Consider the following 16,050-nt stretch of genomic DNA (forward strand, 5'->3'; position numbering starts at 1 on the left):
ATTACATCAAAAGTTTTAAAAATAGAAATGGGAGGGGTAGACACCTCATACATTTTTAGCTTTTGGTGTTGCATTACAACATTCCTATCACCCCTGACCAAAAAAAACCCAAACCAAAGACACCAAAAACACAACCCGAAGCACCTACTTCTGATCTGTGATGAATTTCTGCACTAGCAGGATTAAACCATTTAGGCCAAAGCAGCACAGCCATCTGTCACTCTTAGTGGTGTAAGAAGTTCTAATGCATGAGTTGTTTTCTGTGAATTACCCATTAAAATCAGAAAGCCCAAAATGCTTATTTTAAGAATCCCTTCAATAATCATGGTCTAAACTAGAAAATGCCCTGAGAGACTTTTACCATAAAATCTCTTGTTACTGGTTATAGTGTCAGCTAGAGCTACATTTTAAAAAACCACCTTTAAAATAACTGAAGAACCTATGAAAAGAAAACAAAGCCAAACAAAGAAAAAAAACCCCACACAACCCAAACCATACTTTCTAGAGCAGGAGCTGATATAGCATCTTTCCCTGGTATATAGGCTAATGTGGATTGGGGTATTTATTTCCCCTAGGGATGTACTGACAAAGCTTAGCCCCTTTCTGCTCTCCTGCCCCACAACTGCTGAACAGTGTGGAAAAGTGTTACTTGCCTCTTTTGTCACCATGAGGCAGCCAAATCATGATCAGACCTCAGTCCCACACTGCCCAACTTCTTTTGCTGTTCTTTTTGCATATTAGTGACTGAGAGACATTCAGGGCCCTCTATGTCTCTTCCTCAAAACAGGTTAAATTGCATTTTTTACCATTCTAGTGCCACGCTGCCCTGAAGAACTAATAATGTGAATCTTAATGCAGGGATGATGAAAGAAAATTACAGTAAAAGGGTGTTATTATTCAAAAGAGTGGTGAGTACACAGTACTGTGCATGATTTGTTTTCCATTTTATTTTTGGTGAATTTAATTGAGGCAAAGTTACATAAGTTAAGTTGTGCACAGATCTTTCAGAACACTACTTCAGTGGTGCTCCTCCCACCTCTCCCAGGCATATTTACACACTCTAAATGCAAACATTTCAAATAAGGCAAAGGAGGCATTACTTGAGGTGGGCAGGAAAAAAAAATATTCAAGTGGGGTGTCTCAAAGTGGCTGCTTCAGCTAGCTTGGCAAGTGAAAAGTTTCAGGATGCAGCTGCAGTGTATCTTAGGAGATGTGCAGATAAAGGAAGTTTCTGGACCCTTCTGTTTCCAGGCTTAAAATACTCATGGAAGGCCAAAAAGCTGTTTTGGGAGCTTGTTATCCCAGACCATCCCTAGAACTCAAACAAAAGATCCTCTGCAGGACTATTCAATGCTGTCACGTTTGGGATTAGGGAGAAAAGGATAAGAGTGTCCAAAGAGGCCTAAACAGAATCTTGCTGCAGAAAAGATAATGCAACAAAGCTCATCATAAAGACACACCAATTAAAATACATTCCCCTGAACCTTATTTGCCCAGGCAGCAACAGCTAACAGTAGGATTTGTCTTAGTTTTGGTTTTCTTGTGTTCCTTTGTTTGTTTTTCTGTGGGTTAGTTTGGTTTATTTCCAAGTATTAAATGTACAGTCCTTTTCTCTTTTACGTAGTAACTATCCTTAGAAAACAACTAAATGAGGAAAAATACCTCACTCGGTAAAACTGAGCATAACACATCCTAACTTCAGAGGAGCTGGAATCACACTCCAATTTTAGAAGCAAAATAGTTAATACACAGTAAGAAAGTACAGGCACTTTGGATGCACTTTAATGTATTGTTGAACATTCCCTCCACGTTTCCCCTTTTGTCTTTCAGAAGTGATTGCTACTTCAGCATAACTCAGTTTTCCACATACACAAACATCTTTTCCAGCACATGTAATTTTCACATTGCAAGTGTAAAAAAAACAAATGCCAACATAAGTTATTTGTTTGGTGGTTTTTTTTTTCCTAAATTCCAAGTGTAAATATGTAAACCTACTCTTCTATTGTTCTCTCACAGTATGGGATGTCCCAAAATCACAGGTACTCCTACCTTAATTCCACCTTTAGTCTTCTTAATGTTTTTCTTTTTTGATAACTCTACTTCAGAATTTGTCTTTGGAGGACAGGACATTTCTGTGGATCTCCTGTTGGTAGCTGAAGGAGTCAGAAAGAAAGTAATGTTAGAAAACTTGTCTCATCAGTGGTAACCGAGACCTGGCTTAGAGAACTGAATTGTGGCTGGAGTGGTGAGGGCCCAGTTGGCACAAGAGATGGGCTACATGGTTTGGTGCTCTGCTGTGTCTCACATTGGCACGCACAGCTCTGTGCTGTAATGACTGCTGTGGTTTGGCTTCCTCCCTGGAAACCTTCTTTAGCATGGCACAGGTAAAGATCAGCCAGCTGTGTCAACAATTATCAAATTGTCACCTGCATGTTTTTTCAGCTCAGGCATTGTTACTTGTGTGGAGAAAGAAAATGCAGGGTCGGGTAGTGGTTTGTTAATGTCAGTTATGAAGGATTGTTCCCTGTAAAGTTTCCTCACATGACCAAATCTCAAGAGTAAGCATACAAATGTTCAACAAGGCACTGTGGCTGTGTATATAATGACAGTGAACCTGAGAAAATTGTTTCAGGGTATGCTCTCTCATGTCAGGTTTGTTGGGCTTTGCAAGGCTCTTGAAACCACAGCTGATGGTGAGTTGGCTAAAGCTACTACAGTATGATCCTTAGCAACTTAATCACTTCTCCTGAGACTGTTGTCCAAAGACAAGGTTTAGAATAAGCTGTGAGAAGGGGAGTCATACATCTGGCTTGAGTAGAAAAATCAGTTTGGATCTCTGTTTTAAATTAATAATTAGTTCACGGTGCATGTTAGTTAAGTATAAGGGAAGCAGCACTGTCCTTTTTCTTAGCTGTGAATTGATGCAAGCAGCCATGCATGTCATGGTATGAGCGAATATGAATACTAGTTGAAATGATCAAAGAATACTGATTGACTCTCGTGTCAGGCAACAAAGAATAAAATTGTTGCAATTCTGAGACAGATCCTTTTCAGTTTTATTCTGGGAAAACTTTCTAACTGAACACAAACTCTCAACAAATAAAAAGCTTCAAGTGTTTTCAAATGCATGCAGTAATATTCTGCTTAAAATGGTTTCACCAAGTCTAATGTTCTGAGAAAGATGTAACTGAGAAAGTTACAAAAGGCCCAAGTGCAGATACTCCTCACTACAGCAGCAAATTATGCAGGTCAGTTTACTGGCTTAGTCTTGTCTTCATCAGTATGACTTATTTCAGAAGCAATAAGGCAGATACAAGATAATAAAGCAAATCCAACTCCTTATATTTTTGGGGGTGAATTTGATTCAGATTGGTGTAGCAAACTGTTCCCTTCCAATCTGACCCAGAATTGAAGCAATCTGTTTTCAGTTATGCCCCAGACTATTACTTAGTTATTGACAGACCAGTATTCAGAGACTGCTGCATGTCACTACATTTAAGTAGCTTCTGGAGTAATTTAGAAAGAAACAGCCCAAATACCTGTCAATTATTATTGCACTAATTACTGTGGAACTGCAGATCTCTTATAAAGGAAACTCCCTTCTAAAATTCAGTCCAGTTGGCTGTTTCAAGGTCATTACTGTAGTGTACTGCTGAGGAAGCTGCAAGGTATAATGTTGAACTGCCTACTGACAGAACAAAGGCACAGTAAGAAAGGAAAATTTAAAACAAACCAAGGTCTCTATGGTTTCAAGGTTGTTTTCATCCTATTGTGGATAATGAGTAATGGAGATTTCATTTTGAGTTCATTAATATTTTAAATTGCTACCTTTAATGCAAACATTATTAAAGAGCACTGTATGCAGAACTAAGCTTTTTATTGCAAGGGTATTTGCAGTTAAGCAGAGTTTGGGTCTCACACTTGCATTCACCCTTGTGCTTTTCCTAGGGGGCTTTAGTGCTGCTTACTGGTTGCATGATACCTATGTGATTACCATTTTATTACCTAGCCAACAGCAAATGGTAATGTGGATTGTACTGTGCCTAAAGCTGCTAGGAGAAGACAGATTCATGTTCTCAGTGTTACTTTTCAGTCTCTCCACCACTCCAGGGCTGAAGTGAATTCAGTGAGAACAACCTGCTGTGCTGCTTGTGGGAAAGGCTCTGGTTTCACCCATTTCCCCACCCTGCTTCTGCATGGTAGGGTCCAAGCACTCTGCTGTTCACCTCTCACAAGAGGCACAAACAGAAGTGTATACAGCTTACCAGGTGCTTGAAGAATTGGTCCATCTGGGTAACTGACCTCAAGTGTGCCTCCAGTTTGCTTGTGCTAGAGTAAATGTAACTCATTAGCCAGCAGGAGACCCAGACTCTAGTCAAGGGTTATGAGCACTTGTAAAACTCTCATTCCCTGTCACTTAAGCACCATTCTTTACATTCAAGTCTTTTGTGAATTTCCTAACCAAATGCTTCACCATATGTTTTTTGCAGGAGAGTTTGTGCATTTTCCCTAATCACCTGCAGCAGAGCCAAAGTCCTTTGGCAAGAGCAGGCATGGGAACAAGTAGTCTGCTAAACTATTTACTGGGGCTTCCAGCTCATGCTGACCCACAGAAACATGAGTTTGAAGATAATTAATGACATAGTATTGTTTTTGAATGCTAGTGATGACAAAACACCATACTGAGGCAGTTAAAGAAGCACCAGAACATCCAAGGTTTATCATTTAATGGCTTAATACAGAAAGTTTTTCCATTTCTAGGCAATAGAATGTATACTTTGCTCTAGCAAAATTGCTGTCAAACCCCTTTGAAATCTGCCTCTGTAAGAAGTGCAGAGCAAGGCCCCTGGATGTAGAATATTATTCCACAAGGAGACACACTACTTGGTTTCCTCACACTTGCCAAAGTGTAAGAGCAGCCCTACAGCCACAAAACTGAAAGCATCTTTTCCTTTTTACTATTTCATTTATAGAAACATCTTGAACTACAGAAACTAGTGGTCTTCCCAAACCATTAATGAAAATCACATGCACCATCTTTTCTGAGTCAGCTAACCTCTGCAGCCTCACTATTCCTGCACACATCCCCAGACTCTTGCAAGACATTCTTCTTTTATCCTCTATCCAGATGTTATTGGTTAGTGAGTGTTATGCACTGGTGACTGAGAGGAATGCTGGAGTGGATCCAATGAGCAGTCATACGCATTCAACTATGATGGAACCAGTTTAAATTTTATTATTTCAAGAACTGAAAAGGCTGTGTTCCCTCACATGAATTTCATGTTCCAAGCTGGCCTTCTAAAATGCTTGTAGGGTGTAGGTTTAATGAGCTCACAGAAATCTTGTCATCTCCCCTCCTGTATTTCACATGCATGTTGCACACAAAGAAATCCCTAGGTGAATATTTCATAGCATTTAGAAGATGAGATGCCAGAAGCAAAGCTACAAGTGCAACCCTAATTTTGCCCCTCTGCTGCTAAGGCACATTGGTCCACTCCCCTCTAAGAATCTTTGCCTTGTTCAGTTCACAGAATCAAACCCACTTAATTAGTGAGCAGTTATTTGTATTTTGGTTGATCTGTATTTCTTAAGGGGGGCTCAAAGCCTTATGTGTAGGCTGTTTCAATCCCTGCTCTGAAAATAATTAAAGTAAGTTTTACAATTCGTGTGTTCCATAAATATTTACTGAGCTGTTTTCACAACGCTTCTCAGACCATCAGGCTGCTATCAACCACAACGAGACCTCCGAGTTCAACAGATAAAGATCAAAAAAGGATATACAACTTAGGAAGACCAACTTGACATTTCTAGAACTGACTTTTTAGGTCACTGAGTATTATGCATCACTTTGCATGTTCAAGACTTCATGCCCTGCCCAGTAATTCTGATTTCAGTCTTTCACTGCTCTTTCAATGTAGATTGCTTTCTTTAGTTGCATAAGTTATTAAAATCAACCCCCCAAAACTGCACTATATTGAATCACATTGACACCCACATGGGTTTTTAACATGATTGAACCTTTATGCCTGCAGCACCAGTTTCTCTTTCCCATGTCAGCCAAGAGTAAAAAGAGCAGTAAGTAATCACAGTTTCAAGGTTGACTCCAGAACAGTTGAAATCCATTTGAACTGGGTCTGGTGCTCCCTTTCCTCCCAACTTCTGGCCACATACTTCTGTCTCCTTTTTTGTCAGCACTGCTGTTGAAGGAACTGGAGGAGGAGGCTGAACTAGCCAAAACAAAACAAAAAATCCCACATAGGGATAGTTTTCAGTTCCTTCCTCTGTTCCTATTAATTATGTGACCGTAAGTATTAAGAGAAAACAAAATCACCAACACAGTACTGTGACAGGCAAAAAAAAGAGAGGAGAAAGGGAGCCTGTGCCATTAGAAGGGCTTAACCTGCTGCAAGATCATAATGTAAGGAAACAAGAAGTGTAGGGGATAAGAAACATTTTGTCTCCTGCTTCCAAAGATTTCTGCTGTCAGCAAAGGAATGAGACTATAGGAGCCAAACTGTGGCAAGTTCATAAATAGTGAATATGTATGAAGTGAGATTCCCTTCCTGAAGTGCTTACAATTCTACAAAGTGCAGACAGTTTAGGAAGGCACAAATCTATTTTATACTGCTATGTTCCAGCTCTCACCACAAAGGTAACTAGAGCAAGACAATTTTCCTAGTCTTGTTCACTGAGAGGGCCAAATAATTTTTTACTGAAAATTTCCAAGGCTGTCAGGCTGAAGACAAGAGCCTTTCAGGACTTTAAATTTCAAAGTATTAAGAGTTTGGGAGAATTACAAGCAAATTAAGATAGATAATTGTTAACAGGAGTCATCCCTAATAGTTTATATTGCTTGACAATAATTTAAAGTAATTTATTATGCAAGAGTCACCAGAGGGTTTTCTGCCTTTTCTGGGTGGATCTGAGAATAATATTTAAACAAACATCCACAGCTAAAATGTGCAGCAAGTCCTTCTCTCATAGATTTTTGAGTATCACAATAATTCCAGTAGTAGCTTCTCCATGTTGAACAGGCCTGCCCCTACAAAATGTGCAAGTTCATTTGTGAAACCAGAAACTTCAAAGCAAAAATGTGATGAATTAAGTATTTTGTTTCAGAATTTTCAAACCCACAGAAAAGTACTGGGTGAGAGAGAGTGTTTAAAGGGCAGCTCTGAGCTGCCTTTTTCTTTTTGGATTTTCACCAAGACTTTGCTAAGAGCCACCAGAGATTGTAAGGTCATTGACATAAGAAACAGTTGTTTCCCTGGTAGAAACCTGCCCTTTCTGTCAGCCATGGCATCAGCTCTGACAGCATGCACTTATATATATAAGCCTCTGTAAAATGAAGAGTCTCACAGTTACAGTTATGAAATATTTCATGCTTGAGCCTTCAACATTTGTCAAGATCTTTCCATTAGCACCCTGAATGGGAACTGAATTTTCCCTACCAGTCCTTGTTAGAAAATGGAGAGTCAGCAAGGGAAACAAAACAAAATCTGTTCTGGAACGAATGTAACTGGTTTTTTTTTTTTGCTTTCACAGACAACCATTGCAGTGGTGCCATGGTATTGTTACATCTGCTGCCTGGGGACAAAAGCTTTTCTTTCTGGTCTTCTGTTTAACACATTTTATTGCCTTTGCTTGCCTTTTTATTTACACAGCCTAGGAACATGATATTCTCCAGTTGCCATATTCTCTTTTGCAGGCTTTTAGAAACGTTCTGGTATGTCCTAACTAACAAACAACAAGTTGCAATGTCTGTTTCAAGAAGGTGCTCTTAGCCTCTCTCATTTTTCCAAGATGATACTCAGTAAATTCTTCCTATAAATAAATGCTGATACTGCATTGATCCTGTGAATGTGAAGGAAGGGCACGGAGGAAAGTCCAAGTGAGGGTAGCTTCAAGAAGAGCAGAATTTCACAGCCTCATTTTCAAGGCTTAGAATAGGACTCAGTGTCCCTTTTTCTATTTTCAGCCACATTTGAGATTCAGACAGTGAAACCCCTTGGTGAATCACTGAGTCTATCTCTGCTTCTGTTTTCTTTCTGAAAAAAAGAGGTTAAAATACTTACCAGTACTTGCCAAGTGCTTTGGCATTCTGAGGGAAAGGACACTCAGGAAATTCAAAGTACAACTCTTTGTAGTTGATAGTTACCCAAAGGGTGCCATTACACAGTATATGTAATTATACAGGTCCTATTCATGGCAGTTAAAGTAACTGGTTTTGAGCCTCAGGATGAACTACAGATAGGGACTTCTGTTTCTTTCTACAGAGGTACTCCAGTAATCTCAGGTACAATGAATCTGAATGAGATGATAAGTCTGCTTATCAATATCTGAACAGGACTGAGTTGCACTTTGCATGTCCTCAGAGAGCAACTGGACTAACATTTTCAAATAAATTGAATCTACCTATTCATCTGCACCAGGACATCACACACTTGTCCCACACTTCTCCTCTGCTGTGTTGTGTAACAATGATGTGCAATGCAAATGTCAGAGCAAGGAGGCAGCTCATGGTCTGCTGTGAAGGAGCTGATAGTACTGTATTGGGTATATGAACAAGGATCAGAACTTAAAGCATTGTCATTTATCTCATAGTGACTATTCCTTAAGCTTCTATCTATACCAAAAGTTTAATAAAAAAAAGTAAAATAAAAAATCTCAAAGTACTCTAAAATGACAAGGAATAAGTTCAAGAAACAGACTACATGCATAAACACAAGTGCAGGTATAACTTTCAGCATGCAGTTTCACAATAGTTGAAAGTGATTCAGAAACTCTGCTCCCACTAACAAGGACTAACTTGTTCCGACCTACTGACCCACTAATCCCATTTTTCTGCAACTTCCTTCTCTTCAGTACTAGCGAGCATGCAGTGAACAACTTGGTCACCCTTGAAGTTTGTGCTGCTTTGAGCAGATGACTGGGCTATATGATCTTCAGAGCTCCCTACGTTTTCCTAACTCTTAACTACTGCAATTTTGCATTGAGTTTTCATGGTCAATCAGAGCTCATACAGCTAATTAACTGCAAACAAAAGTGCAAGAGCAGAATGCATTGCTTGAGGATGTGTGGGCAGCAAAGTAGGACCTCTTCAAAGGCATTGTGGTCTCAGCTTGCCTTAAGACTATAGTGAAGCTGAAACCTGAGGCACTAGCTCTATGTTAAGAACACAGCTGGTGTTTAGGGGAAAAAGTATGGTTTAAGGGAAAAAGCACAGATACCAAAGCAGCAAGATAACTGGAAGAAGACATTGGTAAGAAAAGTGTTCAAAAGGAGAACAGGGACATTTGTGTGACCTTGTGATACTATGCTGAGCAAAAAATGGTCAGGCTACTGGCTGTTCTAGTATTTTTACTGAGAAAGCAAAAGTTTTTGTGTGCTCTTCATGCAAACTAGACTTTTCAAGGCTTTTTGCTAAAGGTTCCCCTTTTTGAAAGCTCTACATTTCAATTTTTAGATTTCTTATAACCATCTATGCTGAAAATTGGCTGTCTTGGTTAAAGGCACATGCTAACCTCAAATCAGGATCTTCCAGTAAATTCCAAACAGAAGACTAGGAAGAGAAGCCTGAACTGCATCAGGAACAGTGTGGCCAGCAGGAGCAGGGAGGTCATTCTGCCCCTGTACACTGCACTGGTTAGGTCACACCTTGAGTACTGTGTCCAGTTCTGGGCCCCTCAGTTTAGGAAGGAGGTTGACTTGCTGGAACGAGTCCAGAGAAGAACAACAAAGTTGGTGAGGGGTTTGGAACACAAGCCCTATGAGGAAAGACTGAGGGAGCTGGGATTGCTCAGCCTGGAGAAGAGGAGACTCAGGGGTGACCTTATCACTCTCTACAACTACCTGAAGGGAGGTTGTAGACAGGCGGATGATGGTCTCTTCTCCCAGGCAGCCAGTACCAGAACAAGAGGACACAGTCTCAGGCTGTGCCAGGGGAGGTTCAGGTTGGATGTTAGGAAGAAGTTCTATACAGAAAGAGTGATTGCCCATTGGAATGGGCTGCCTGGGGAGGTGGTGGAGTCGCCATCATTGGAGGTGTTCAGGAGGAGACTTGATGGGGTACTTGGTGCCATGGGTTAGCTGTTTGGGTGGGTTGGATTGGTTGATGGGTTGGACGCGATGATCTTGAAGGTCTCTTCCAACCTGGTTTGGTTTATTCTAAATAAATAAACCCAAACCATTCTATGAATCTATGAACTGTTTGGATGCACCCTTGTTTGTGTGTTTGTTTTTAAAAGGTAGGCCTACAGGGCTGACACTGAACACCAAATGCAATTCTTCATTCTAATAACAAAAAATTAAACACAACCACGTGGACAAAACATTGGTGTGTATCTGAAAACAGCTGTCCATGGCCTACCTACTCCTGCTGGTCTGGTAATCTTTGGTGATGCTCGCTTTGGAGAAGATTCAGGATGCGGGGCGACAGGTTGTACTGGCCGGGTCTGTTTGGCTGCCAGCTTCTTCAGGCTTACTTGCCTCTTGTCAAACATTTCTTGCACATCCTCTAGTTTTTGGAGGATTCTTTGGGCATTGGCCTAGGCAAAGAAAAAGCAAACAGCAAATGGTCATCACTGCTGGACTGAGCAAGTTAAGAAAGGACTTCTGTCACCCAGACTCCAGACTAGAGCTGAAGATCATGCTCTGCTACAGGCCATGCACTCCGCACAGATCTCGATTTCACTGAGTGGGACATGGTGACTCACACAGTCTTTCTAGCACTACCCTGAAGAAACTCACATATGTGCTTCATGGCTACTCATCTAAGTAAAAATTATTGCTCCAAATACTTGCCTTTTTGCCCTTTTGGTGTAGGTCAATAGGTACATTTGAGCAGAGAGCTGGAGCACCTCTTCTATAAGGACAGACCGAGGGAGTTGGGGCTATTCAGACTGGAGAAGAGAAGGCTCTGAGGAGACCTTATTGTGGCCTTCCAGTATCTGAAGGGGGCTTACAAGAAAGCTGGTGAGGGAATTTTTAGGGTGTCAGGTAATGATAGGACTAGGGGGAATGGAAAAAAAAAAAAAATAGATTCAGATTGGATGTTAGGAAGAAGTTCTTCACTGTGAGGATGGTGAGACACTGGAACAGGTTGCCCAGGGAGGTGGTAGAAGCCCCGTCCCTGGAGGTTTTTAAGGCCAGGCTGGATGTGTCTCTGAACAGCCTGATCTAGTGTGAAGTGTCCCTGGCCATGGCAGGAGGGTTGGAACTAGATGATCCTTGAGGTCCCTTCAACCCTAACAGGCAATTGCTAATTTTGGAATTCTAAGTGAGAGGATGCACATCTGAGGAGTTCTACCTTTATTTCAGGGGTGAGGATCATATCAAACTGATTGTAGAACTCCTTCAGGTTAGAGAGCTGGTATTCCTTAGCCGTTACCAGGAACTTCTCAATTTCAACGAGTGCAGTTTCAGCTCCCTCTTGTGACTGGCACTTGTCCACAGCTTGGGAAGCTAAGAGGTAGATTCCAGCTTCACACCATTGGCTTGCCTTTAAAGAAAAGCAGAACAAGAAGGAACCCATCATCACTGACAGTCCATCTTGTGAAGTGTTGCTTCTACTCCATGAAATATGGATTTTCCATAGAACATCACTAGAGGGAATGAATACCACTTCATAGCACCCAAGGGCTCCTGGCCACAAGTCACCCCACATAGATATATAGAACAATAGCCAGTTCAGTTCCACTCTCATGGCCTGGATGGTCCAATTACATATAAAAACCTAATACAGTGAGCAAAGAGGAGAGGTGTTACTGTGGTTGCTGCAAACTGAATATGTCAGCTGTACTGCCTCATTTCAGTTTTCAATTACACAATTAACCAAAAACCAAAACAAATATTTGAAGGATATCAGAACTCCCAAAAACTTCTTAGGTCTATAAATCTCAGTTAAAAGTACTCCAAAGCAGTTTTCTCACAATGAAATTTTGGTAATTCCTGTTTCAGATGTGGCTGGAATAGCAAGCAGACATTCTCAAAGCATTTAGCTTGCTATTCTAGCTGGACCAGGAGCAGGGAAAGAGAAACCAACTGGGCAAGCAGTAAACTCTTTCTTTTTAAGCACTGGAATACATTTGGTTCTAATTTCAAAATTAGGCCTAGTTCAATTTTTTCTTTGTTTTATTTCGTACTTTTCATCATTTTCACAGCACAGTTATGGGAAGCTACTGTTCCAGGTTTTGTTTTAACAGTTTCTGTCACTGCAAACATACAAACAAGGGTGAATCAAAAAAGTTCAAGCTTTTCTTCCCAGGTCTAACCTACAGAGTGGAACTTTCAGAGCTTTCATCTGAGAAGGTTCACTCACCTTATCTAACTGCTTATGCAGCTCAAGAGACTTGCCTAAAATATCATACTTTTTCTTGGTCTCATTGGTAAAGTCATCACAAATACGCCTGAGTTCAACACACTTTGGTCTAATGGAGTCAACTGCATAATGATTGTTTTGGATGAGCTGTTCTCCATGGAGAGCTAGAGACTGGGCCTTTTCCAAAGGTTCCTGTGATACAGAGAGCAAAAATCCAACATTAGATCTTAAAATGACATGCATAATAAAAACAATCTGGCTTTGTGATACCTCCTGTAACCCAGAGATAAAGGTTTAGGATATTAATCTGGCTAATAAATCTTACTCTATCTTTATACTGAAGACCAACCTCGTTGTCAGTGAATATATTGAAACACTGTTCCATCTGAACATCAGGAAATGGGTTGCCTAAAGAGGATGGAGAGTTTCCCTCCCTGGTGGTATTAAAGAGCCATCTGGATAAGCAGCCCTCCTAGGCAACCTGCTCTGGGTGGCTCTGTTTGAGCAGGGGCATTGAACAAGATACCCTCCAGATGCCTCTTCCATCCTTAATCATTCTGTGAGTGTATGCTGCCACCTTCTTCAGGTACTGAGGACATTGACTGCACAAGAGTTTTTCCCCTGAAGTTTCCAACAATTAAAAAAAAAAAGTATTTTTTTTTTTTACTCACTGTTTTTCAGGTATATTATGCTTTACTTTATTCTTGATTCCAAGATCCTGCTGACTGAGTGCAATTCATAAGCTTAGTCACAGTAAGGTGAAAGCAGAGGTGACTAACAGGAATATAGCACACATTGAATATGCGATGTGGATGGTGGAAGTAAGATATTATGTTACTATAACTTTTATTCCTTTAGGCTTCTGGTAGAAGAACTGCAAGGATCACAGTATTTCTAAGTCCCAATCTTATCTTTAATAAAGATGAACATCAGTTTTCCCATCTGTTCCTGTGCTTTCTGATTCAACTTACTCATTTGTTCAATGCTTTCTAGTACACAGTGATATAGACCACAGCTGATGGAATTATAAAGTCCAAATGTCTGGAATACTGGAAGGCATGAGTGTTCTTCAGCTGCTATGAGTTTGACTAGAATAGTCTTCAAATTTCTGGCTGAGGAAACCTCTTAAGTATTCTGAGATTTTCAGATTCCCAAGATGGACCTAACCAGTCCTGGTTCAAAACACCAATTTTTGAACTGGATTCTAGCTTTCTAAGTAACAAACAGGAGCTACTGGGGCTGAACAGCCTGGCTTTTGGAAAGTAGGATCCGAGTTTTGCAATTTAAAATAATGGCTCATGAGAAGAGAGTAAGTGTGATGTGAGGACACTGACAGAGAAGTGTCTAGAAGATCATGTCTGTAGCAGCTAGAATACTATATTGAGCACAGACCTGTCCTTTTTCTTCCAGTTGTTTCTGTTCCCTCAGGAGCTGCTCCACTCGAGTCACGCTGTCTCCAATGTCAGCAAAAGCTGCTTGTGCTTCCATAAGATTATCCAATGCCAGTTTTACCTGATAAACAAACAAACAAACTAAGAACAACACCTCCCCCCAAAAAATCCAAACCAAACTTCACCATCACAAGATAGTCATAAAATTATAACAAACCTATGTCTTCTAAACATTCAGCTACATCTTTTAGAAGAGTCTGCAGTTCAAGTTTAGTTCTTCAGCTCACTCCAAAATGAAAAAGCCAAGGAGTAAAGAAACAGATATTCTTCAAACACTTGCCCTGTTTCTCATTATTTAGGCCCACAGTTTTGAAGACCTATAATTCCAGAGTCTATACTGTTCCAGAACCTGTGTTACTCCAGCCTCTGAGCTGTTATTTGGGCTTCCTGAAGTGTACTCCGTTGATTCTGGTGGGATTGGCAATATATTATCACAGAATAATGATATTTGATAACATCAGACATAAATGCAAAATGATTTATCAAGAAGTTGTTGTTTCAGGTTTGTTGCAGGCTGGCACTCTTCTCCCCATGCCTCATTTAAATGTTGTAAGATGTCTGACATATGTCAAGAAGTTAGTTTTTTTAATATCCATTTCCTATTTCATAACAAAGGCCTTTTCTCTCAACCTCCTTTTTGAATTTCCAGTATGCTCTAAGTATGGCTAAAATTTGACCTTATTTATCAGAGAAGGCTAGACAGAATGAACAAATGAAATACCTCTCTAAAATCATGTTCAAAGTGCCGAAGCTGCAAGCATTGTTCGAGTTTTAGATGATGCTTGGTCCAAAATTGATCAAATGCTTTTTCGGTTTCATCCAGCTGAGCCAATAACCTGTTAAGAAATTAGAATTAAAGGAACTTATTTATTTCCTACAGTTAATTTCTTTTGAGTTACACCAACTGATGGTAGAAAGCAGAGGAGTGGTGGGGAGTCTGTAGCTATGTAAGAAGGCTCTGCAGCAACTTATGCAAGATAAGAATTAAATTTGCAGTGGGACAGGCAGGTGAATGACTGATGGCAACCACATGGATCCACTGTGGCAGCTGCAATCCTGCCTCCTGACCTGCAACAGGAACACAGAGCTGTTCCATGTTCTGGCAGGCAAAGGCAGCTGTCTCTCCCTAGTTTCCACCCAATTCTTCTAAGATAGTTCACCAGAGGCTGATGTAGATTGAATGTGATGCAATTATTATTTTAAAGGCAGTTTAAACCAGAACTCTACAACTTGTGCACCCATCAGAAATATGCAAGGACTGAATTGTTTTTCCTAGTCCATTAAAACCAATAAATTAGGAGCTCATAATGCCTCCCATGGACATTGTTTCACTTGGTGTAAATGACTAAACATTTATTCACAAAGAAATGAGTTTCAAAGTGTCATACATCTTGACTGAAGTGTCTGACACAGAGTAGTGAGTCATCCTCACAGTCTCTCAGTGATTTGTTAATTATATTACAAAGTAGAACAGCATAAACAGAAAAGGAGAGAGAGACACCAAGAAAGAGAGACCAAAATGAAGAAAATCTTTTCTGAATAGCCTATATTTCAATCTTTGGGCAGGCACAAGTCCAGGCTTCATGTTTTCATAGTTTCATAGTTTCATTCAGGGTTGGAAGGGACCACAAGGATCATCTAGTTCCAACCCCCCTGCCATGGCAGGGACACCCCACACTAGATCAGGCTGGACAGAGCCTCATCCAGCCTGCTCTTAAACACCCCCAGGGACGGGGCCTTGACCACCTCCCTGGACAACACAAGCAAGTGCCCCATTTATTGGGGCAAACAGCAATATTCCCCTCCTATTCCTCTCTCTCTCTCAAAAAAAAAAAAAAAAAAGAAGAGTTTTGTTTTCAGTCTGTTCTTGAAAAATGTGTTTTCAATCAAAGCTAGCTGTTGAATTTAAGATGAATTTGCAAATGCCTTTGGGAATTGTTTAAAGGATTTTAAAGTGTTCGGTGAAAAATATCAGCTCAGCTTTGTTTTTGGCAGCTTTGTTCCCAGTGAATGCAAACATGCTGAAACACTAGCATGGCATTTCTCTTTCCACTGCATCACATGGCAGAGCAGAAACTTCTACATGGTGACTAATAACTAGCATTGTAGGAAGGAACAGGAGATTCTCTCTCTGCAGCTGTGAAGGACATATTTTGGAGCACTGTCTTCAGCTGTTCCTCCCCAGGTGTTTCCACAGACACGCACAAGCACATTCCCTCTCATATCACATGGATTCAGATGCCACTTTCTAGCTAGGCGTAGAAGTTTAAAGGACACATA

At 40.5% G+C, this 16,050-nt stretch overlaps 1 protein-coding gene across 3 annotated transcripts in view; it reads right to left on the minus strand.

Moving 5' to 3' along the window:
- Positions 1-16,050, minus strand: part of MCF2L2 (MCF.2 cell line derived transforming sequence-like 2) — a 146,934-nt gene that overhangs the window by 85,751 nt on the left and 45,133 nt on the right. For all 3 annotated transcript variants that reach the window (XM_068145109.1, XM_068145107.1, XM_068145106.1), the window contains exons 9-14: positions 14,492-14,606; positions 13,712-13,831; positions 12,320-12,511; positions 11,309-11,500; positions 10,370-10,547; positions 2,050-2,153 (exon numbers count right to left, since the gene is read on the minus strand). In XM_068145109.1, the coding sequence (XP_068001210.1) occupies positions 2,050-2,153; positions 10,370-10,547; positions 11,309-11,500; positions 12,320-12,511; positions 13,712-13,831; positions 14,492-14,606 (901 nt within the window). The remainder of the gene's footprint in view (positions 1-2,049; positions 2,154-10,369; positions 10,548-11,308; positions 11,501-12,319; positions 12,512-13,711; positions 13,832-14,491; positions 14,607-16,050) is intronic.

Source organism: Melanerpes formicivorus, unplaced genomic scaffold, assembly GCF_026170545.1.
Source record: "Melanerpes formicivorus ecotype bairdi unplaced genomic scaffold, bMelFor1.0.p_v2 SCAF_12, whole genome shotgun sequence".
Lineage (NCBI taxonomy): Eukaryota > Metazoa > Chordata > Aves > Piciformes > Picidae > Melanerpes > Melanerpes formicivorus.